The sequence below is a fragment of the Zalophus californianus genome, chromosome 14 (assembly GCF_009762305.2).
Source record: "Zalophus californianus isolate mZalCal1 chromosome 14, mZalCal1.pri.v2, whole genome shotgun sequence".
Lineage (NCBI taxonomy): Eukaryota > Metazoa > Chordata > Mammalia > Carnivora > Otariidae > Zalophus > Zalophus californianus.
In genome coordinates this window covers 44,958,102-44,982,172 of record NC_045608.1, presented here as the reverse complement: position 1 = coordinate 44,982,172, position 24,071 = coordinate 44,958,102, and the positions used below count along the sequence as shown (strand labels likewise).

The window sequence follows — 24,071 nt, the reverse complement described above, 5'->3', positions numbered from 1 at the left end:
CATCAATCAATGTATCCTTTCCCTGCCGTCAACAAGCATGGACCTTTTATTATAAAAAAATAAAAGGTCCCCTGAGAAAAAAATGTAAACTATAATTATAGATTGACCTTCCTGAACCAAGACACTGAAGTTTCACATAGGGTGCTCCATCCCACATGTATGTTTGGGTTGCTCCAGCATATTCATGCAGATTATAGAATAATCGGGAATGAGTCACAACGTTGGCCAATAACTGTGCTCACTGTTGTGAGAGGAAATATAAGAGTCAAGAAACTCAATCACAACCCCCCCACCCTGGAAGCCAGAGATAATCAGGTGTGCAGAGGAATAATCCAAAAACTGTAGAAAAGCAGATAAGTAGATAGATGACAGATAGATGATAGATAGAAACAGATCTTGTAACATATACAAAATTTTTATAAAGAAAAATGTATTCTGATACATCTCAATATCATGGTTCCCTGCCGCCTGAGTTTTTGTATTATTCATTTTACAAAGGATAAGCAAATTTTATGGCACTGTTTTAATGCTGGCGTTGTCTTACAGACATATCAGTGATAAGGATATATTTTCTTTACCCTGTTAGTACAGTACCCAACTTTTGTTCATACAAAGGATTAAATGATATTATCAGAAAAGGCACTGTCATTCTGATTTCCATGTTCTTTTATGCCCATCACATCCTCAGAAGAAATTTATCTCATCTGAATTATTATGTGTGCATTATAAAGCAGAGTTGAAGCTAGTACTGTTAAGTTCCTCCCCCAAATGCCAAAATCTAAATTTGTTTTTAAATTACCTAGATAGGCAACTAAAAAACAGCACCATGACTTCAGTAAAAAAGCTGTGAGGGAAAATCCAAGGACCAAAATAAATTGGAAGATTTTGACAGAATTTGGGAAGTTAGTTACACCGATTATTTTCAGAATAGTTTTAAAGAATGTAAAACAAAAACAGGAACTGAGGGTGTACTGAATATTGAAAGAATTTAGGAAGTTAGTTACACCAATTAATTTCAGAAAAGAATAGTTTTAAAGAATGTAAAACAAAAATGGGAATTGAGGGTGTACTGAATATTCACAGGTTAAAGGACAGATTTATCAAACCCTTTGCTGACATTTAAAATATAAAATTGAATTTTGCGTTTACAATTCACATCCTATTCTATTACTGTACTATTCTTTACAGACAAATCATAAAAACAAAGAGACACTGGAGGTTTTTCAAGTCAATGCTAAGAAAAAATCGATTTCACTTGGCTGAAATGAACATGCTTGGCTCACAGGCAAACCATTTGCGGGATTGTTTTTGTTAAAATGATAAAAACATGTAAAACCTTACACATCGGGATTTGTTTGTTTCTTTTTCCTTTTATGGAAAAAATAATTTTCCTAGGAGAGCACCCCTTTCTCTTCATAAATGTGAAATCAGTTAACTAGGGGACAAGAAGTTTCATTTTATAAACAGGTCATTTATGACAGTTTCCAGTGGAATTTGAAGCCAATGTGAAGTAACCTTGTTATCAGAATTTGCCATTATAACAAAGAACTTTATGACTGTCAACTGCAAATCATAAGTGAAGCCAGTCTCCATAAACATGAGAAATGAAGGTGAATGGGTTATAAAAGTTCCTTGTAACAAGTGATCTCAGTTATATTCATCACTGACAAGGAATTCAAGTTACACCATAAATCTCTTATTTTGCAATGTATTACAAGTTCAAATTCACAGTGATTGGTTCTGGACTGCTGGCTAAACAAACTTGGGTTCAACATTCTGAGAACTAAGCTAGATCCATCAAAACCATAAATAAGAAGCCCACAAGAACTAATTGATGAACACGCCCTTCAATTGGTATCATTTATAACCCATTTACAAAGCACAATGGCTGACCTTGGTGGGTCACCGCCAAGACACCTGCCACACAGAAGGAAAACCAACAGATTAAGAGATGTTAAAACTTTTCTGGAACTTTTCTGGTAAGTGCACAAAACAAATGGCACCATCTAAATATGGATGTTTCTAGATCAAATTCAGAATGCAACTAGAACCTAATCAGCTACTCTTCTACCAGTTTTTCCCTCAATCTCAAGAAAAGGTTACCTTGCTGAACTCAGCTAGAACTCAGCTCAATGTACCTTTCCAAAAAAAAAAAAAAAAAAAAAACAGTTTCACTGTTCAGACATGAGAACAAAACTTCTCGGAATATTTTCTGGCCACTACTTTTTCTTTTCTTAATATGATACATAAGAAATGAAAACCATAGGGAATCAGATACTCAAGTGAAGGGGGATGCCCTTTGAAGACAATTTTAAGCTGGAGGTTGTAACAAGTTTGCTGGAGGTTGTAACAAGTTTAAGGCACATACATTAAATTAGCCTCAGCCACTTTATTTTAAATGCATTAAAAACAAAACAACCATAAAGCTAATTGCTTCTCTTTAAGGTGTCAGACTTCCATTGTGATGCAATATCACTCTAATCTATTTTAACACAAACAACATGTGTAGCATTTGTTCTTGCTAATTAGAGTATAACAATTAAATAAATTACTTGGATACTTAAGATGTCTGGCATCTCACTGTAAAATATTTTACTTTAAAAGGTATTAAGAGTATGAGTGCTTGGTTAAACAATGTTAACCCTACAGTGGGACCTGTGAACATTTTCATTTATTTTCTCTAATCACTACAGCAGTAAATTGCCCCCTCCTAAAACCATACCTAACTCTTAAGATTTATCCCTGAAGAAATTCCCATAATTTAAAACACAGTAAAAGCGTTTGGATCCCAACTTGAGAAGCACGTTAAGACTGCTTCCCCCCCCCCCCCCCCGCTCAAGTTCTATGTAGTATTCTGAACAGCTAGATTTCAAAATAACAAAGGTTAGAGTAAATTTTCATCAAACTCAAAGACAATCCAAAAGACGGATGGAATTTGGGGCTAAAATCTGTCTCACTCCCAGGAGAAGAGGTAGAAGGGACCCAAAGGTATAAGGAACAGAATCAAAGGAACCCTGAATGAGGCTGTAGAGAGAAAGGGAGTATGGGTTTGTGATTGTCATATTCTATGGGGAAGGGGTGGGGGGAGTATAAACGAGCAAGGTTTTTCAAGAATAAAATCCAAACCAGAGCGAACAGTACATAGTTAAGTGAAAAAGATCTCCCTCCATTTGATCTGGGTTGGTATACTCAGTTTTTTTAGCCGGAGGTTACAGTCATTACTAATTTGTGTCCTTCCAGTTTTCTAGTGCATTTACAAGTACGTCTATCAACATAGACTTTTGTATATTTAAAAAAAATGGTATAGCTCCCTACACCTTCTTCCTCCCCCATTTATAGACATGCTCTGGGTGTAAATGTGGGGAGGGGAAAGGCTGTCTCCGTTCCCTAGATGCTGGTTTCTTCGGGACAACCTCCCACTGGGGCGCTCGCGGGTGTGAAGGGGACAGCTGGGTCCCCGCTCTCGGGCAGACCCCGGCGGCCCCCGGCCGCGCCGCACCTGTTGCCGCGGGGAGGCCCGGGGCGAGCCGGCAGCGCCCGGGCCACAGGAGAAGGGCCGCTCGGGGCCCGGCCGCAGGGGAGGGCGGAGCTCGCACTCACCACGCGCTTCTGCGGCTTGATGAGGGGTCGGCTGAGGCCGTTCATCTTGCTGTAGAGGCCGCAGGCGTTGCACAAGTAGTGGCCGGTGCCGTCCCGCCGCCAGAGCGGCGTCTGGATGGAGCCGCAGTTCACGCACTCACGGCTCTCGGGCAGGTCCTCCAGCAGGTCTGCGGCGAGAGCGGGGACAAAAGACCCGGTGAGGCGGCGCCGCTCCCGCCCCTCCCCGGGCTCCCCGGAAGACCCCTGGCACCCCTGGCCCCAGTGCTGGCGACGTGCTGCCCGCCTCCCGGCCCGCGCCCTTCCCCACGATCTTTCTGCTGCTCAGCAGTCAAGCTAGGAGCCGGCCGTTGTCGCTATCGATCTGCTGAGCGTTTGTCGAATACTTCTGCAGCCCCGAGCGCGCCCAGTAAAACCCCAGGGAAGTAGCAGGAGATGATGCTGGAGGCCGAGCCCGAATCATCTGCCTTCAGTCTCCAAGGACCTCGGATCTGAGATGAGCTGTGGGAAGTCGGTTTGGGTCCCCTGACCCCTCCTTTCCGGCTGTTCCCAAGCGTTTCAAAACTGAAATCCATCATAATTACAGTGTGCCACTTGCCAAGCAGAGCAAACCATACAATATCAACACTGATCACTGACCCCTACACCAAACCCACAAATATCCTGGGACACAGTCGGGCTACCTTATTACTTTTATCCCAAGTAATTAGTCACCCTTTTCTCCAATTTAAAAAAATGGACAAGGGAAATTAGAAATACTGTTCTTGGGCAAGTGCTAGAAAGTGACTCAGGTCTCCCCAGGGCAAAAAAAACACCAACATTAACAAGCACAGAGATATTAAGTTTTCTTTTCATGCTACAAGGACCAAACACTATAATATTTTGAGTTCCACATGGGTCTGACTGCTTCTATCTGCAAAATTTCTACAACAGTTGATATTTTATTGATTCAGAACATTACTAAAACCGTCTCGGTGCGCAATAAAACTGTTTCATATTTTCATACACTAAACTTCAATTTATGCAATCTACCTAAATTGTGTTTGTGTCACTTTGCTATTTGATTAGTTTTTGGTGTTTACAGCCTAAACCTGTTAATAAGAAAACAAATCTCGAGTAAATGGTTGTAACATTTATTACTTCCGCTTAAATTTGTTAAATATAAACGAATAAATACTGTCTAAAATGAGATAGGTACTAATTAAGTACTTCTAAAATAGACTTCGTAAATTAAAAATATCCTTCTGTTTAGGGTTACTTATAGAGGATTTAAATGTCCAAATTTAGCTTGCTTTAAGAAACATTTCTGAATTTTTAAAGTATAAATAAACATTACATTTTAAAGCTTTATTTGAAGATGTGTGCTAACAAACCTTTCTATTCTTTCTCATTCCCGAGCAATTTACAGCTTGTTTCTACCATCAAACTACTTGTTGTAAAGATATTTAAATGTGTCTTTGGCGTGAATACTCTAGTTCCATTAGTACTATTTACCCTACAAAACAGGTCTCCTTCCTCTCCTTCCTCCTCAAGAATTAAGTTTAAAGGAAACTACTATCCAACATAACTGGAGTTCAAAGTTGTCACAGGGATACCGCAACTTACAACACATCACAAAGATTTATTCTTCTCCACCCTAAAAGCCACTATTGACTACGGTAATCAGTAAAATGCTCAGGACTTCAAGGACACTGAAGTTAAACAAGGTATTTGTCTTAGTTGTTGACTTTAAAATGTTACCTATCAGAGACCCTCTCGATAGAGGAGTGGGGCATTCCCTGGAGAACCCAGCCCTATGCCTGGCCTCCTTCCCCCAGGCGGGAAACAATAAAGACTCCCTAGAGAAGACAGTGTGAACTCTCCAGGTAAATCTCTTTAGTCATCTGAAAACCCAAAGACAAAACTTAAGTCCACTTTGGATAAATAAAATTTAGGAAGTTTGCTTATGTCTAATTAAATCAAATCTCCAGCTCCCATTTTCTCCCTACTGCTTACCCAGCAGCTACAATCCTACAACGGACTAACGTAAGAAAAACTTTAACAATTAGGAAACCTAATTGTGCTGAACCTTTGTTCATCGTTTCCCCCTACTCATCATCACCTCCTAACATGACTGCTTTGGGTTCCCCTGTAGAAAATAAAAAGCTCTGGGGAGAAGGGCACGGCCAGCAAATGCCGTCCCAGGACCCGAAGAATGGAACACAGTTTAGCGGGAGCTTAGGAGAGCGCTGGGCTCAGGGACTCAAGCGCTGTGAAGACTCACCCCAGGACTCCCTCCCATCCACCCACCACCAGAGAATCAGGGAGAGGTGTATGGAGCAGGTTCCTGGAGGCCTCCACACTGTGTACGTTGAAAAAGCTCAGTGGTCAGGTTTTAGCCCTGCTGTTTGCCCAAATCAATTAAAGAGTGCCTTCAAAAATGGTGTTTTGTTTTTTTTTTTAAACAAAGTGGAGAAGGAGGGAATCTAGCTAAGAAGCTGGGAGGAGAGGGGTTGGAGGTCAAGGTTTCTCCACCCTGAGAACACCTCTTGAGGACAACCACAATTAGGTCTTTTGCCTCCCCCACCCCCAGACTGGTGGATTCTCAGTAGCTTCCTGCCTTCTTAAAAGACTCTATGCAAAAGCTGGGTGTTCCCAAGCCCCTTCCCATTGTTTTTTTTTTTAACATACTCTGGATTACATTAGACTTTCCTAACTTTGCAATGTCCTATCTAGAAGGTGAAAAGTTGGTAAAGAATAAGCTAGGTTTAAAATGAAATTTGTAACTCGCCTGCAATGGCACCCTCCTGCCTCTGAAAAGATTTTTTATACAAAACAAGTTGCGTAAACATTGGAACTCTGATGTCTTTTGGGACTACTCTTTCTCAGTCCTGTGAAATGCCGAAGACTGGAGGAGAGGGATCTGTAGACCACACTAAGGTGTGTCCTGAAACAGGTGGAGCTGCAGGATCTCGCTCCAACGGGAGCTGCCCCCTACTCACAGGCCCTTTTGGATTCCCTGCTGGATTCCTGACTGACAAAAGCCTCACCCTAACCCTTCCCATTCTTTGAAGATTCCTCATCTCTCAGTCTCTCAGCTCCAGCCAGGGAACCAGCCATGGGTCCCTATGCTACACAACGGGGTGACAGTGCTCTGTTCTCAATTACGCAACAGGGTCCTCTACACCCACTCTACACGATGTTGAAGATGGTCTCCAGGGCCAACTTCACAGAGGGAAGAAGAGGGAATTCTGAGACCAGAATCTTAGGAAGTAGAGATACCAAAAGCCTGTTGTCCCCCCTCCCAGTGTTACCAGGAGGTCTGTTCAAGTCACATCCTTCCCTTTCGGGCCACTGGTATTTCCAGTATGTCTTTTGAACACAAGGCTGGCAATTCATCACTTCATCCTACTAGTTAGGGCCCCTGAAAGATCTCGTCCCAAAACGGAGCACTGAGGCTGGGAGGAGCCCGGACCTGGAATGTGAAGACACCAGGTAGGATAATTTAGGCTGACCCATGTCTCTTTGCCACCTCTGACTCTCACACCTCCCCCCAAACAAACAGCCCCCGCCCCCCCAAAAAGGGTTTGTCTCAGGAGTCTGTCAGGTTATCAAACGGGTTAAATACAAAATTAAGAGACCCACGAAAGCACGTAGAAGGACCAAGAATGCTGCAGCAGCCGAAAGAAGAAGTCCCAGACACAAGAGTTCATAACCGCCTTTGCTTGAGCAGAAAACGTTTTTCAAAATGGGGTGTTTCCAGGTATTTTGACAATTGTGTTTTCCCAGTTCACTCCACATTGCTCCCAAACACTGGAAAGTATGTGTGGCATGGAAAACTTGAAAAAACTGGTGGATTGAACTCTGGAGGAAGAACTGATGCTGTGGGACCTCCAGGACCCCTGGATCCCAGCCTGGCAGGGGCCAGCAGCCGCACAACTCCAGACACCTCGGCCCAGGTGATGTCAAGCAAAAGGGCCCCTCCACCAGCTTTCCCTCGGCATAGTCACGAGGCTGACCAGTCCAAATATCCGCCTTAGCTCCTTTTCCACCGTGGATCTCTTAAATACTCTCCTTGAGAAAAACACAATTCCTCACCTCTGGAGAGTTGAACTGGGTGAGACTGTATTTGAGGAGAGGATGAATCAAGTGCCCAGCATTCTCCTAATTTACCCCCCCCAACAGAGTCTCATTCTTCCACTTAGGCAAATTAGGGTCGGTGACAGGTCTCGGGGCCCTATCAGTTCCTTCCCAGGACCTTTTGCTCCAATTTACCCACCCCATTCACTGTTCAAGTCCCTTGAGCTTCTCCAAGGCACTGAGACCTATACGCGCCCTGAGCCTGGAAAGGAACTGAAAAGAATCCACAAAATAAAGCACCTCATCAACACTGCCAGACTCTGGGTGGCCCTGCCAGAGTTCTGCAAATCCTCCCTGGGGCCGGGCCGACTTCTAGGCACCCCGACAGAAAAACCCTAAGAACGAAGCCGGAGTCAACTAGCTGTTCCACACCCCCGTACACCCCAGCGCCCCAGGCCCCCACTCCCACGCGGCGGCCCACCCCTTACCTGCGCTGGGGCCCCGTGGCACCGGGAGCGGGGCTCCGGCGCGGCTCTGCAGGCTGTGCAGCACTGGGGTCTCGAAGGGTCCTGCGGGCCAGGCGGGAGTCAGCGGTGCACCCACGTAGGGGGAGTAGGGGTTCGGGTGGTGGTGATGGTGATGGTGGTACGTTCCGTTCAGCGGCCGCGCGGCCGACAGCGAGCTGTACTGGTGCTCGCGGGCGCCCATGGCCGCCAGGCTGCTGCCTCCGCCGCCGCTCACGCCGCCCGCTCCCCCGCCACCAGCTGCGGCGTAGCCCCCGGGGTCCCGCGCCGCGCCGTTAGCCATGGGCGGGCTGGGCGAGTAGGGGAAGCGCGCGGAGACGTGCGCAGAGGCCGAGCCGGCGCTCCCGGGCCCCGCGGCCCCGCCGCCGGCCGCGCCGCCTCCACTGCCGTACGGGGGGCTGTCGGCCGAGGCTTGAGGCCAGCCAGGGTGGGCGCCTGCACCGCCCGCGTGGTTGGCGGGCCCACTGCCCGCCCCCTGCAGGTACGGCAGGCCCGGCAGCATGGAGCCCACGCGAGTGGTGGGCACGTAAACCGGGGAGCTGGCCGCGGCGGCGGCGGCTGCGGCGGCGGCTGCAGAATGCACAAAACCGCCGGGCGCGCCGTCGTAAGCGGCCGGCCCCTGGCTGGAGAGGGCGGCGAGGGTCTGGTACATCTCCTCGGGCTGCTCGGGTGCGAAGGGGCTCAGCTTGGCGCCGCGGCTGGACCACAGCAGCTTGCTGGCGGTCGCGGCCTGGTCGAGGTCAGTGAAGAGCAGTAGGTCCTCCCAGCTCGACAGGGCGCTCCCGGGGCCAGCGACCCCGGGCGCCGAAGGTCCGTGGGGAGCCCCAAAGGGATGCGAGGCGTACGGGCTGAGCAGCAGCGAGCGGGCCGGGGGTCCCGCCGCCGCCTCCGTGTCGAGCTGCGGCGTCCTGCAGTTGCTGGCGCCGCCGGGGCCACGCTCCCCACCCCGGGAGCAGCAGGAGGAGGAAGAGGAGGAGATGGGGGAAGGCGGCGTGGAGGGCTCCCGCGCTGGAAAGGCTCCGGAGTCGCTGGCGTCCGCAGCCGCGGCCCCGAAGCGCTTCGGCAGGCACCAGCCGCCGTCAGTCAAGGCCATCCACGGTCCGGCGCCTCTCCAAGCTAACTTCTAGCTCCTGAGGCGGGGTGAGGGGAGGCAGGGACGGGAGGAGAAAATCAAGAAGGGTTAACAAAAGCGCAGGCCGCACAAAATCTCACTCCCACTGCCTTTTCTATTCCTCAAATATCGCATTTCTGCCCCAGGCGCGGGAGTGGGGGAAGGAGACGGGAACGGAGCCTGGGTAGCTGCCGCAAGGTCCTCCCAGGACCGGGATATCCGCCCTCCCTCGCCTGCACCACCCGGATTCCCTCGCCTTCCCGCCCACCCCTCCGCAGCATCCTCCATCTGCGCGCGCCAGGTCCCAGGGGTGACGGTGAGACTGAACAAGGTTTTCCTTCCGCCCCCAAAGTGGCTCCCCCTCGGCCGATGACACACAAAAGAATTTTTTTAAGCAGCTGTGCTTGTCGGCGCTGCCTTCTCCCGCCTCCCTACGGGTGCCCCCCGCCCGGAATGCCTCGGTGTGAGGTCTGCCCGCGCGAAAATCATTAGCTTAAGGAAGGCAACCTGTCCCCGAAAACGAAACCGCCGCGTTCTCCCACACTGGCTTTCCCAGAGTTTCCCGGACTGCGCTTGACGGAACGCGAGTTCCAGAGAAGTGCAATTCAGCCCAGGGAAGGTGGGGCGCCGAGGCGGAGACCACAGTCTCTGACCTTCCGGGCCCGGGCACTGCTGGGTGCCCGCGGGGCCGCAGTCTCACGCCCAACCCTCCTCCCCGTGGCGCCGCACACCTTCGACAAGGCTCGTGGCTGCAGCCACCAGCGCGTGCGCTCACGCCGGCTGGGCCACCCCCGCCCACCCCGAGATCTTCCCCAGCCGCGGAAAGGCCGGACCGTTCCGGAATCGGACGTAGCGGGGTGGAGCGGATCGCAGAGAAAAGGAGGAGGGGGAAATGCGGGGGGTGGGGGGGGGGCGTGAGACCGCCCTGGGGCCGAGGCCACCCCAAAGGGGAGAGCAAGAAGAAAGACGGGGAGACTCGGAGGGAGTGGGGTAGGGAGGCAAAATGCAGCCGGACGGGCCTGCTCCGAGCTGCTTTTCCAAATCGCTTCGGCTCCTTGGAGATAACCATACTAAAATTAATACCCACACACAGACCCGGACTAGATAGCAAGAAAGAAGTCTCTCTGCCTGCCTGACTGCCGGCTCCCGCCCCTTTGCGCCAGATAACTCGGAGATAAGGTTGCGCGCAGATAAGCGCTTCAGGGAGAGGAAGAAACAGCAGAAGTTGGTCCGCGGTGTCCCGGGAACCTGGGAGCCGCTACAGCCAGCCGCGAAAGGAGGAGGGAGACACCCTCAGAGCCGACGGGGCCCGCAGAGGGCCGGATGGCCCGGGGCGGAGGGGCTCGCGACGGGGTGAGGGTTTGAGGGAAGGAAAGAGGGGAGCCCGAGCAAGCGAGAAAGCAGCCGAACCTCGGGTGCGCGCTGCGCATGGAGAACTGCGGCGGCGGAGACTGCTCTAGACCGAGGAGAGAGGTTGTGGGCGCCGGCAGGCGAGCGCGAGTCCGGGGTCTGCGCGGCGCTGCTGGTGAATAAAAAGGAGAGAGGAGGCGCCTCTTACTGCTCTGCCGGAAAACTGCAGCCTGCGCTCCTGATTGGATTCACCGAGCCCTAAACAAACAGCGCTCGCCGAAGGGTGCCAGGCTGTGGGTCGGAACTGCGCTGTGCGAGCAGCTGGGCGCTGGAGGTGAAGAGGAGGAGGAGGAGGAGGAGGAGGAGGAGGAGGAGGAGGAGGAGGAGGAGGAGGGAGCGAGGGGAGGAGAGAAAAGAGGGTGGGGAGGGGACCGCGGGCGGCGGGGGGAGGGGAGCGCGCCACCCCAGCAGACAATGAGCGCCGCGCAGCCTGCGGGTGTGGGCCGAGCTGCGAGTACCTTCCTGGGAGGGGGCCAGTCCATCGAGGGGGCGCCGAGCCCTGGGACGCCCGGGGAGGGGCGGAGGTGGCGGAACGCTTGACCTGGCTGGCGACCCACACCCATCCGGCGGCGCAGCACTTTCCTCCGCCCCCAGTTACACACGCACTCACGGGGGCGGGGGCCCCCGCGGGGGCCCCCCCCCGGTCTGGCACGAGAGTAGTTGGCTGTGCACAGCCCTGCGCAGCCACCGCGGCGGGAGGGACGCGCCAGCTTTCGGGTCAACGTGCCCCCAGAATGAGGGGGAAAGTGCTTTGCTCCGCGGGCCTTCCCCGCTCCTTCATCCACGTTAGAAGAGCATTATGCTCTGCCTTTGTATGTGAACTACCTTAAAGTTTGCCCAACCTCTAATCGAGACCCTCGGGCTCGGGTCCTGGTGACTGTCGGGCATCGAGGCTCCAAAGATACGGAAAAGAAGGAACTCAGGTGCCCAGCTCCCTATCTCTGCCCTGCTTTTTAGAAACAGACTAAATCCCTAGGAGGTTTCGGGAAGTTCACGTCGACACTCACCAGCTAACCTTTGGGAACTTTCAGTTCGGGGTCGCGGTATATGTAAAGGCTAGTCCCCGAAGGTGCGCGTAATGAAAAGGGCTTTTCACCCCAGTTGCGCCCCAAGATGCTTTCCAAGTTTTGGTGTCCCGTTTGCTCTGAGCTTATCCTGGAGAACTTCAGGTAAGTCTCGGATAAGGCGTTGGAAAGGGGGGGAGGGGGTGCACCTTCACTGGACCCAGCGGGAAATACCGCTTCCCCACCCCCACCCTCACACACCCCTTCTTCGCTCCCTCCAAATGGTTATCACAACTGTGTACAAACTGATACGGTCCTGAGCCGGCAAAGGGACTGGAAATGAACGTCGCGAGGTTATCAGCGCGGATCTGTCAGCAGCGAGGCGCGCGGCCGCAGGTTCGTCCGCCGCAGTAGCGGTGATCTATGTCTCGCTCCCTTTCACTCACAAAAAGATTTCTTCCGACAGACGTGACCCCAGAAGGCCGCGGAGAGAGAATTTTAACTAGGGCAGGAGGAGTTGCTTTGTGAGGATGGATTTTACAATCCCCCCCCCCCAGGTAAATCGAAGTAAATGATTTTCCAAAGGTCAGTCTCCCTGAAAGTATTTGGGCTCCTTTGTATGTGTGTGTTTTTCCAGTTGGGGAAGGGAGAGGAGCCTAAGCAGAGTTGAACCGGCGTAGCTAGGGACATTGTAAAATAATGATTTTTGAGAGACTGTGAGACCTCATCGTTAAAAGTATGTTTCCTCTCAATATAATTGTGAATGTGAGCTTGTGTATCTTAGGGGGAGAAGGGGACAGGGCCTGGCAGTGAGGGGAAGAGCGCTGAATTGAAGAAGTTGGCGAGAATTTTTTTTTTCATTCTTCGTTGTAAATCGCTGCTAAACGCTTCTGAATTTTAAATTGCTACTACGACGGTCCATAAACCGTTCTTATCCAATTTAGTCACTTTTATTACATTCCTCTTTGCTTCCCCCAATCACTGTGGCGGCCCCCAGTTTCAATGTGGCCACAGTTGGGCAGGAGTGAAGGTAGAAAACTCTGGAACAGAGAGATTGGCGACCGGAGCAGGACTCAGGGCTTTAAAGTTTAACCTAGGTTCGATCGAACGGTACTAGCAAAAGAGATGACCCGGCGTCCGCCTCCCACTTAACTCCGACCACAGCTTCCAAAGCCTTTCTCTTTTGGGTTTTTCGTGAGTTCCGACCAAATTTTGAGTTTTTCAGAAGCTCGTTTGTAAGCAGATACAGAAACGTTGTGGACGTTTGCCTTTCTTTTGAGTCCAACTGTTTTTGAAATGCTTTTCAGTTTTATTCTTAAAAGCAGTTTTTTTTTAATTCATATCTCAGTGAGGTGATTTCCAGTGGAGACGAGTTTTGTTTTTTGTTTTTTTGTTTTTAATCCTCTAAGTTAGATTCCACGCTGTGAACGGCCTCCAAGCCTTGAGCCCTTGAGGAGACCTAGCCCCGAACCTGGTTCCTGTTGTGTGTGTTTCTTTATATTAGCAAGTATGAAGGTGTCTGTGTGAATTTCCTTGGACAATAGCTAAAGCCCCAGGGACGTGCTTTTCCCGCAGCTCCACAGCAGCTGCGAGCGGTGCGCTGGCCCTGGCACCGCTGGGAATGAGGTGAGCAGCGGGGCAGACACTGACCACAGCATGCGGCTTCTAAGGGCTCAAGAGGGGACCCGGCATTTTACCATCCAGATTCCCAATCTCTCTTTAACACTGCCTAAAACAAGAGTGGGAGGTTGTAATTTGCTCCTTTCCACAGTCACAATTTTTTAGATTGGTTTTCCAACTAAAGGAGAGAATGGATAGTACAATGTTTTTCTTTTCAGTTAACTTAAAAACAAAACTGTTTAACCCGCAGAGTTTCTTCAGACAGAAAGGCAAGGAAGCCTGACCCATCCAGTTTATCATTTTCCCAATGCACTGGATTTGGCCCTGGGGAAAACTTCCACTCCCAGATGGGAGCGGCACATTTTCAAAGCTACCCCCTAGGGGTTCCCAGGTCCCGTGCTCTGAGTTTCCTTTGAGCACCCCAGCTAGTCCGGGAAGGTGGGGAGAATAGGGGACGCAGAGAGAAGTGTACCCTTAACCAGGGAGGAACCCAAGAACTGGAGAAGTCCCCCGTAGTTCCCCAGTAAATAGGCTCTTAAAAGTTCTATTTTCTTCGTGTTTTTTTTTTCTTTTCCTTCTGCCTGTCTCCTTTGTGGGGGGGGGGGATTGCTAATCTTAAACGAAATTATTTCTCTCCCGACTATTTAGACAAAAGGAGTGGCCCCTCCGGAGTGAGCCTTCCGTCCTCGAGCCGCCCTCCTCATCCTCGAAGAGGTGCTGGCTCTGGGGCGCGACCTGCCCCCAGGGCTGATTTATTTGGGGCGCGCCACACTACTATTCCCGATTCGAATCCAGTCAGAATAGAACAGCCAATTGGGCAGGGGGGAAGAGTCTTTGTTGCCAAATGCGAAGGGATGTTTGGGGACCCGGTCGCGCTCTGCTTCCAGGGGAGCTGCGAGACCCGGGCGAGGACCCGCATAACGACACGCCTTTACCCCTGCAAACTTAAGCCCCTTACGTTGTCAATTCCCAAAGCTCCCGGCTGCTCCAGCGACGTTTCAGAAAGAATACAATTTCTGACTTAAAGTTTTAAATTGAGAGTTTTTACAAAGCCAGATCTCTAGGGCCTTCTCGCCTACACCGGATTTCTTCCTGTCCCTGGGAAGGCTCTGCCGAAGGACAAGGGTCACCCCGGTGCCCCCCACCCCAGCCATCCTCCCGGCCCAACAGGCGAGTCGGGGCGGCCTGTCCCCCGACTCAGCGGCTGTCAACCCAATGCAGTCGCGTCCAGAGAGCCCGGACGGTGTTTGGGCCCACGTGGGGGAGGGCGGGTTGTTTTGTTCTATTTTTTTTAATTCTCGAAAGCCCAAAAATACTCGTTGGAAATGTCAGGTGGTGGCGGCGGAAGAGCGAAAACTGCGCAGCCTAGAAAACTGGGCCGCCCCCCCCCCCCCCCGGCCCGGCTCCCCGCCCCCTCTTCCCGCCGCCGGTCACTTCGGGTAAGGAACTCGCTGCGCCAACGGCGGGCCCGGGCGGTCGGCATCAAGTACCGGCGCCCGGCGGCTGCAGGCGGGCCTCCGCCGCCCCCGGCCCCGCAGTCCCGGGCCGCCCCCCGCGCGCCGCCGGCGGCCGCCAGCGCGGCGCGGAGGTGGGCTTGCTGCGGCGGCGCGCGAGAGGTCACCGCGGTGGCATTCCTCCCCGCGCGCTGTTTACGTGACTTAATGTACTTCATACGCCGCGGGTAAGTTAGGGCCGCGATAAGGGGGCGGCCGGAGGAGGGTCGCTGTAAAAGCCCCACGCTGGGCGCCTTCTAGCCCTCCCCTCATCCATTAACCTTTTTACTTTCTTCTTCCCTCTCTCTTTTAAAGCTTGTTATCTAGGCCACCCATGACCGACGAAAGATCTTCCCTCCCGGCTTCTCCCAAGGCCGCTTTAAACCAAATAAATTTAGCTATTAAGGGCCAAGATGTCTGACAAAAGATCGAAAGGTGTCTATCCGTGATCGCTTAAAGAAGCGAAGGAGAAGCTGGTGGTTCTCTGATCCCGATAAAGGCATTCCACACGGCGCCGGTCTCCCTCCCCGCGGCCTGGTTGAGTCCTGACACCCTGAGATCTCCGCTTCGCTGGCCAGATCTCCACCGGCCGGGCGAGACCTGCCTCCGTTGCCCTGGGAATGTGGAGGTCCTCAGGCGACGGGGCCTGGGCGTGCCAGGCCCCGGGGTCCTGGGAGCCGTGGAACTCCAGGCCGGACGGGGCTGGACTACCAAAACAGAACCCCTGCACTTGGCAGAAAAACTAAACCGAGCTCATTAGGGCCTGAATTACTATCCCTTTTATATTATTTTTTGATGCTTAATAATTAAACTCGAGTCAGTCCAGCCCTACCTTCCCACCCTCACTCCCTGCGGGCTTGCCGAGGGTCCTCGTTACTCCACATCGCTGGTCGTCGGGAACAGACCTTCTTTTGAACCCGGGTCAGAACCTGGTGGGTGGAACTGGGCAGCTAAATCAGACTGAGGCTAATGGCGAGGGTGTGGACTCCGAGAATAAAAGCGTGCAGGTGGGAGGCAGAGGTTCAGTCATTCAGGCATCCCCAGGTTGGGTTTGGTTATAAAGTGTGGTATTTATTATCATTATTAATTACTACTGGCATCACTACACAAAGCTGAGGGCTGCCAACTGGGCCGAGGCCCTGCCCCTTGGGGGATCCTTTCCCTTTCACTAAAGGTGAAACAGGGAATATCCACTTTCCTGATCCAGGACTGGGACGTGGTCTTGGGAGTCAGGTGCTATGTTTTGGGGGTTTCTGAACTGAGTCGTTTCTTCTCCCCTTAGGTAGCATTCCCCCATACTCTCAACACACACCTAAGCCGTTTCTACCTCTTTGCAGTATGGGTGGATAAGAACCTCAGAGTGTCAGAGACTGCCTGGCTTCCCTGCAGTAGGGATTCTTCCTGTATCTTTGCCATCCCCTTAATGCGCTGTGGTGAAGCTGTAGACAGGACTCTGAATTCCAGAGGCCAACCAACATCGTCAGTTTCTGTCACCTCTGGCTGGGCCCCGGAAGTGAAATCTGCCTCTTTTCTCATTGCTCCACTCCAAATAAGGTGAACTCCAAAACCACCCACCTTATCTAATCCTACCCACCCCCCAACCTCCCGGGATAGAAAAACTCAGAGCATCAGAAGGAAAATTTCTGTGCCCCAAAAGGGAAAAGAGATACAGAAATTTCCAACACACTAGACAGACAGGATCCGGGCTTTCCCTGGAGTTTGCCGGTATCACTAGATGTGCAGACAATGCCAATTCTAGGGTCAGAGTCCAGATGCCACTGCCCCAGAGCTGTCTCAGCTCAGAGACCTTTCTGTTTTTCTTTTCTTGGGGGCGGGGGGTGGAGGGGTGGGTGTTGCTAAGGGGAAGCAGAAAAGGAGGTGATAAGCTTTTGGAGATTTGCTAAGTAAGTAATGCTCCTTCTTAAGTCAATTAAAGGGGGGGAAGTGCCCCCAAAATAAAAAATTACTGCCTTTGCCAGCCAGAACTATGACCTCTGCACTCAGTTATGTTGCAAATATGCAGAGAATCAGGACCAAGAGTTGTCTACCCATAGCAGCCCTCCGGTTTCCTGCACTTACCCAACAGCACTGCGTATATACTGCACAAAGAACTGCACAAATAAGGGTTAGCAGCTAGTTTTGAAGTGTTTACAGTCTAGAAGTTTGGCACTTCTGTAGAGCCGGTTAGGCAAAGTACCACAGACAGCTTCAAAGATGGAGGGAGATGCTTGATCCTTTCTCTGGAAAAGTACCCAGGCTCATATTGTCCCCTAGGCTTCACACTGAGTTTGTAAAGAAGGGAGTCACTCTGGCTCACAGACTGAGGGAATTGCCTGGGTTTGAATCCTGACTCCACCATTTTCTGTGCGACAAATTGCCTAATCGCTCTGTGCCTCAGTTTTCTCATCTATAACAAGGGGATGATAAAAGTACCTGCCTTACAGGATTGTTAAGGGGGTTAAAAGATTACCAGTATCTCTATTGCAATAGACTCACAGGTACTACGCCAGATTTCAATTCTTGTGTGATCTAACTGTTCCCTGGAGCTAATTAATTTACAGGAAAGAACTTCTTTGAGCACCCATTCAACTTTTAAGTCCTGCCATTCATTAAAGGTCTCAGGCTTTCTCTGCATTCCAGCAGTGAGGATTTTATTTATTGCATTATAATAGGAAGGGGTGGGGTGAGACAAACATAGTTCCTTTACTTGCTTTTGGTTCCTTTGAAGAAACATTCCCTGTCATTCCCCCTTGCAAATGCCAGCCGCAGACTCCAATGTCTTCTACAGGACAAAGAGAGTAATCTTGAGGCTCATCCCCTGAGAAAAGTGTCCCCGTCCTAGCCGCAGCCCTCCCTGCGAACTTCTTCCTGGCAACAGATAGGAGTGAGTTAATAGATGGGACCATGAAGGAGGGCAACCTGTGGGCTGGCATTAGATAAAAGGGTGCGTGGGAGCTAATTAAATGGACCTGGTCATCTGACTATACTCCTCCCGTGCTTTGTACCTTTCAGTTTGGTATCACTGTACATGCAGGAGACTTACTCTACTTTAGCCCCATTTTGTGAAGGAATAGAAAAACAAAGATCACTTAGAAGCTACGGAACACGTTACTGATAGAATAAAATGTAGGCTGCTCCAGCCATTTTTCAACTGATTTTCTTTCTGGGTTGTTGGTTTTGGGGTTTTGTTTGTTTTTTCCATGTAGCACCCCGTCTTCTAAAACAAGATCTCAACTTCAATAATGAAAACATAAAGAAAGAAATCCATGGGACAAAACAAAGAATACTGTTCTCTAGATAAAATGACAGGGAAAGAGATTTGTTTTTCAGAAGGCACAGTCTGGAGGGAACATAAAAGTTGTCTCCTGCCTGCAGGTTTTGAGCAGGGCTTGTGCCCAGAGCCTGTTTTTCTCTTGTCTCTGACAGTCCTGATCTTCTCTGCATTTGATTTACTGAGTGCTGTCATTTCTCTGCTCTTTACTTTCACAATCACACATTCAAACCTGATAAAGTTCAAGACCCTGAATACTTGCAGCTTTCCCAGATTTACAGCACCCCCTGCTCCCCACCCCGGCCAGCAGCCCTGAGCCTGATTGAATCCTCATGGACAGATGCCTTGGGGGATCAGCAGAGAGCCAGCCCATCCAAGAGGGCTGGGTCCATGGGGGGGACGATAGTGCCCATGCCAGCTCTGTTAGCCAAAGCAACCCTCCGTCTCTTCCTTCCCCTAGAAAAGGATTGGCAACATCCTCTCAGTTTAGTTTAGTTTCAACTTCCGGTTTGTAACCTGCCCATGGGCAGGTACAGGAACTTTAACTTGCAAAATTTAAAATTGGTGAAGAGTTGAGTGCAAAATCATGATTGACTTGCATTAGTGCCTGATTTGCCCGGATCTCTAAATAGCTGTGTGAACGAGGGCAAGCCACTTAACCTCTTAGTGCCTCAGTTGCTCCATCCATAAAATGGTAGAAATATTACTTTCTACAAACATTAATCACAAACTAATGACTTGGGCCATCCTCCCTGCCTGTAACTCTGTCCGGACCCCAGGAAAGACTGCCAGCACATGTCTGATCTGGCTGTTTGGATTCTGTCAGGTTAAATACAAACCCACAAGTTAATCTAAATACTATACCAATGGGCTAAACAAAAGGAATGATTCATCTCCAAAGACTGAACAGTTAACTCAAGCTCAAGTCTGCAAACCACTGAAACGTCTTCGGATGGAAGATGCTATCTAAATAACCTGTTCTTGGGGCACGTGGGTGGCTCAGTCGTTAAGCATCTGCCTTCAGCTCAGGTCATGATCCCAGGGTCCTGGGATCGAGCCCTGCATCGGGCTCCCTGCTCCGCGGGAAGCCTGCTTCTCCCTCTCCCACTCCCCCCTGCTTGTGTTCCCTCTCTCGCTGTGTCTCTCTCTGTCAAATAAACAAAATCTTAAGAAAATAAATAAATAAATAAATAACCTATTCTTTGTCTATAAATATATAATAGGTCAACCTAAGTCACAGGACGTTGATGAAAAGCAACCACTGATGATGAATATTCTTATTTACAATATGGTTAACTATATAGGGACTTCACATTTACTAAATTATTTTTACATGACTTAATATTTTCATTTTTCTTGAACTCTCAGAATTTTAGGCAGTAACGGTTTAAGTAGGTCTTTAAGAAAAATCATTGTTCCAAATCCATGAACTGAAAGAGGTGTCATTTTTTTCCCTTTTATTTTTTTTCCTAGAGATTTTTTTTTTTATTTATTTGACAGAGAGAGACACAGCGAGAGAGGGAACACAAGCAGGGGCAGTGGGAGAGGGAGAAGCAGGCTTCCCGCGGAGCAGGGAGCCCGATGCGGGGCTCGATCCCAGGACCCTGGGATCATGACCTGAGCCGAAGGCAGACGCTTAACGACTGAGCCACCCAGACGCCCTTTTAAAAATTCATTTTCTAAAGAAAGCTAAACTGTTGTAATATCTAAAGGGAAAATTGTAGTCACCTGTTAGGGAAGCAAGCAGAATTGTTCCCTACCGTCTTCAGAAGATTCTTTTTCATTCTCCCAACCTAGCCAGTCAGGAGTCACCCATTAGAATATATTATAATGTTGCTTTTTCTGGACCATAATACTCACCTCTACAGAGGTGAATAAAAATAGCAGCTTGACTTAATGGATATCAAATAACTTTTTCTGGCTACTCCTAAACCAGATTACTGCTCTGTTTATAATACCACAAATTAAAGGCATGCAATTATCCAACAAAAACAGTGTGAATATTACACCATTTTTAAAGACTGACTACCACATAGCCAGTGCCCAGCGGACTCCAGCCAAAAACCGCAGTGTGGGTCCACAAATAAAGCTGTCAACCTTTGCATTTCAAAGGCATCTTTCTGTAAAGAGCTCAGCATGCTCTGAGCCAAAGTGAAACAGCCTTGGTTAAGTAGGACGGAGCCTACCCAGTGGTTGAGCAGGTGAGGCCAAGGCAGAATATATCCATGCTTTAGCACTGTGGCTGGACTAAGCACCCATGTGGAGTTTGGGAGCATAAATCTCTGGGTTCAAATCCCAGCTCTTCAGCTTGCTCTCTGGTTGTGTGTTCTTAAGGAAGTTTTTAAGATCTCTACTTCTCATTTTTCTTATCTGTGAAAAGGGGGCGGTAATGACAGTAGCCACCCTAAAGAAATGTGAGTTAAGTTGATTTTTTTAAAAAGATTTTATTTATTTATTTGACAGAGAGAGAGCGATAGAGGGAACACAAGCAGGGGGAGCAGGAGAGGGAGAAGCAGGCTTCCCGCAGAGCAGGGAGCCCGATGCGGGGCTCAATCCCAGGACCCTGAGATCACAACCCGAGCCGAAGGCAGATGCTTAACGACTGAGCCACCCAGGTGCCCCAGTTAAGTTGATTTTTATAAAGTGCTTAGAAGAGTGCCTGGCTCAACATGCAGCTTTGAATTGTTTGATAAATAAGTAAAAATGCAGATTTCTAGTTCAGGCCACCTCTTAAGGGGAAGGGAGGTGAGGGGGAAGAGAGAAGGTGTCAAGGGCTCAAAAAGTTAGGTAGGAAGGTGATCAAAGGCATAAAGAATACTAAAACTAGGGGGGAAAGGCATTTCCTATTGGGGATTATTTAAGATCATAAACTCACCCTTTCTGTATATATATAGCACCTTCCAATGTGCTGTCTTCCCCACAGTGATAAATATGCCAACAATTTGATCTGTGAATGAAGTCCTAGGATTTTTTTTTAAAGATTTTATGTATGTATTTATCTGAGAGAGAGAGAGTGTGCACAAGAGGTGGGCAGGGGCAGAGGGAGAGGGACAAGCCGACTCCGCACTGAGTGTGGAGCTCCACACAGAGCTCGATCCCACAACCCTGAGATCACAACTGAGCCCAAATCAACAGTGGGACGCTCAACCAGCTGAGCCACCCAGGCGCCTCTCAGAGGCAAAACTGAAGGTTGCCAAGGCACTGAAACTCTCTCAGGGTGCAAATATTTTAATGTCTAACAAGTGTAAAAGATTCTTCTTTCTGGCAAGTCAACAACCTTTCTCACTTGAGGAAGCACTGCACGATGGCTAAAACTTGGCCCCACGTGTCCACACCTGTTTTGTCCTCGTGAGCGCCTCCAGACTGTGTCCACAGTCACAAGTGGAGTGATTCTAATGATTGTAAAACACATCCCCAAACCAGCAAAGACCATCACAATGTGTCCCTACCACACAGCGGCCCCCTTCTTCCTCCACCCACCCAACCGCGCTCCCACGATCATGGCTGCCGCCTTTATGCCCAGGCAGCATTGTGATCATTGTGACACACAGTGAGTCACAAGTGGCTCAGCTTTACTGCATCTCTATGCTCCTCTAGTCTGTGAGACCTGAAGGGCACAGATCACGTCTAGTTCATTTTTATCTCCCCACGAACACACACAGTGTCTAGCACAAAGCATTCACTAAATACTTGCTGAATAAACTGTTGCGTGTGATAGTACTGAAAATTTCAGATGCAGTGCTCCAAACTCAAAGCATAAAATCCAGCATTATCAACACACATCATTCCACACCAAAAACAATGATCTCTTTATATGACTTCCTAAAATTCAATTTTTTTCTTCTAAGTAGGATCCTCGACCAGAATGTTTGAACATCAACTTTTGCAGGGGGTTTTATATTGAATAGAGCTGATTATCAAGTGATATCTATATGAGTCATTTTCTGATCCAAGAATCCTGATACAAACAAATCATGACTGTACCTAGTGTCAATTTGCTACTCTTTAAAGAATCTATTGTGGGGCTATTATTGCAACTGAGGCTTTGCCTCAGTTTTTATGGACTGGATATTTCACAATATTCTACTATCACCCAACTTGAGAATGTTGTCCACATCTCCCGCCCAATTCAGCCACTTAAGAATATTGCCTGTCCTCAGAATTCTGTATTAGCCATTAATTTATCAAGCCAATTGGAAAGAGCACTTTAAAAGAATTCATGGCTAATTGTTCCAATCAGGAAGAATTTATTAAACATCAACGGCATCTCCAGCACCATGAGCATGAAGCAGAGATCTTTTGTTTCCATCATGCCAATATTAAAGGAACAGATTTCAGTCTTGAGAGCAATGCCTTTTGCCATTAGGTATAACATGAACAGATTTATGACTGGCACACACCAAAAATAAAATAGGATAAGTTCACACCAAAAAGGGGAAAAGAGTAATAAGAGTCACTTCTGAAGGGCTCATTCAAATACAATGTCAAGTTCCTTTCATTTTTGCTGAACTCAGTTTAAGAATACTGTCACTTATGTTTACCACTGTGTTGTTTGGGGTAGTCAAAATTTCTCTTCATTGGAGGGGATGTGCCTAGTGATAGCCCTAGTGTGCTATTTGAAGAAAAACAGCCATCATCCACACCAAGGGTCTTCCCTTCCCAGAAGCCCCCAAATACATGGGAAATAGGGCAAGACCTGCTAAAGAAATTAAGGTCAAAGACATTTCTCCCACAACACCACAAAAGGTGGAGCATCTAATGAGAGTAATATAGATAAAGGTCCTGCCCTACAGAATCCTTTTTTAAGGAATTGTCACCATAAAATATCCTACCTAATTAGCTGCACACCAAATAGATTCATTGTACAGTCTCAGACCCACATCAGTTCAACTGTGCTTCTTTTGTTCCACAACATCAAAAACAAACATCAGTATCACATTTTCTCTTACTTGCTTCATCTCTCCATTGATACATGGACTGTGGGCTGGAGATAAGAAAGAAGCAAAAGAAGAACTGTCTCTCACTTCCTCCCTCCATGCACCAACTCAGGGGCTCACTTGAAGAGGCGTTATTTCTGGACATAACCTAAGTACACCATTCAGGGGAGAGAAGCAACATATAAAATCAGCCATTCTCTTGCCTACAGAGCAACTGCCAGGCTACAGAATAGGGGTCCTGGTGAGACTTCTTTGTAGGAGATCATACAATGGGGAACCAAAGGGCAGAGAATGGGAATAAGGTGGAAAAAACAAGCTAATGCAATCCACACCCTCTGAGACTCAAAGAGAATGAGATCTATTGACTTCCTGTGAATGAAGATATACAGGGAAAACCCAAGGCAACAGTTTGAAATAGGCCAAATCATCTTTGGTCTCTCATAACTAGTGCTGTGTAACCAATAGGGGCTCTCATCAGGCTACCCCACAGTCAGTCTTTGTGTCTTCTTCCCTCTCCCACCAACCCACCCCCAAGCAGGTGGCCATGGGGCTGATCTAAGCTAGTGTGGTACTGGAAGCCATTGGGCTAAAAACCAGCTCATCCAAGGTAACATACTATTATTTTTGTGGGGACTTGTATGATAGAGTTTCTTTAAACAGTGATTGGTAGAGTTTCCAAATTCTTGGTGGTCTTGTGAAGACTTGGAGGAGGAGTCTCTTAGTAATATTTATTTTCTACAACGTAGGCCATCACCTGCCACACTTAGAGGTAAGGTCATTTTCACCTAATCACAATTCCAGGCCTGGATCTGTTTATTTCAAGGCACTCTCTGTGCTTACTTGGTCACTTGTTTTTCAATCTATTATTACTTAAGTGTTGAAGGAAAAGTATTTTGAACCATTGCATTTTTGGATTGAAACCATCTAAAGATGGCAAATATCTCCACTCTTAGAAAAAGTCTCTGCTTTGACAAATCCATGGGTAGAGAAGGAGGAAACTACTATTTGTTCTTGCTTCAAAATGTGAGACTGTTTAGAGCTCTCA

The 24,071-nt window shown here is 48.9% G+C and overlaps 2 protein-coding genes across 17 annotated transcripts in view; one reads left to right on the top strand and one right to left on the bottom strand.

Annotated features, from left to right (window-relative positions):
• GATA6 (GATA binding protein 6) overlaps window positions 1-11,286 on the bottom strand; it is a 30,982-nt gene extending 19,696 nt beyond the window's left edge. For 2 of the 8 annotated variants that reach the window (XM_027575464.2, XM_027575470.2), the window contains exons 1-3: window positions 10,702-10,960; window positions 8,145-9,310; window positions 3,601-3,767 (exon numbers count right to left, since the gene is read on the bottom strand). In XM_027575464.2, coding sequence (XP_027431265.1) covers window positions 3,601-3,767; window positions 8,145-9,273 — 1,296 coding nt within the window. In that variant the 5' untranslated portion in view covers window positions 9,274-9,310; window positions 10,702-10,960. The other 6 variants (XM_027575466.1, XM_035723886.1, XM_027575471.2 and 3 more) reach the window with 6 other exon arrangements.
• Window positions 10,838-15,643, top strand: LOC113912436 (atherin-like). Of its 9 annotated transcripts, none has more exons than XR_004819576.1 (5): window positions 10,860-10,975; window positions 11,803-11,870; window positions 12,172-12,262; window positions 13,115-15,006; window positions 15,134-15,643. XR_004819576.1 is itself a non-coding variant. In XM_035723888.1 (3 exons), the coding sequence occupies exons 2-3, from the start codon at window positions 14,651-14,653 to the stop codon at window positions 15,237-15,239; spliced, it is 462 nt and encodes a 153-aa protein (XP_035579781.1). In that variant the 5' UTR covers window positions 11,886-12,262; window positions 13,119-14,650; the 3' UTR covers window positions 15,240-15,643. The 9 variants fall into 9 exon arrangements, 2 of the variants coding, with proteins under 2 accessions (XP_035579781.1, XP_035579780.1); XR_004819573.1 differs by lacking the exon at window positions 10,860-10,975 and having other exon boundaries at window positions 11,729-11,870; window positions 13,115-13,331; window positions 13,974-15,006; XR_004819575.1 differs by lacking the exon at window positions 11,803-11,870 and having other exon boundaries at window positions 10,838-10,975.
• Window positions 15,644-24,071: the final 8,428 nt, after the last annotated feature.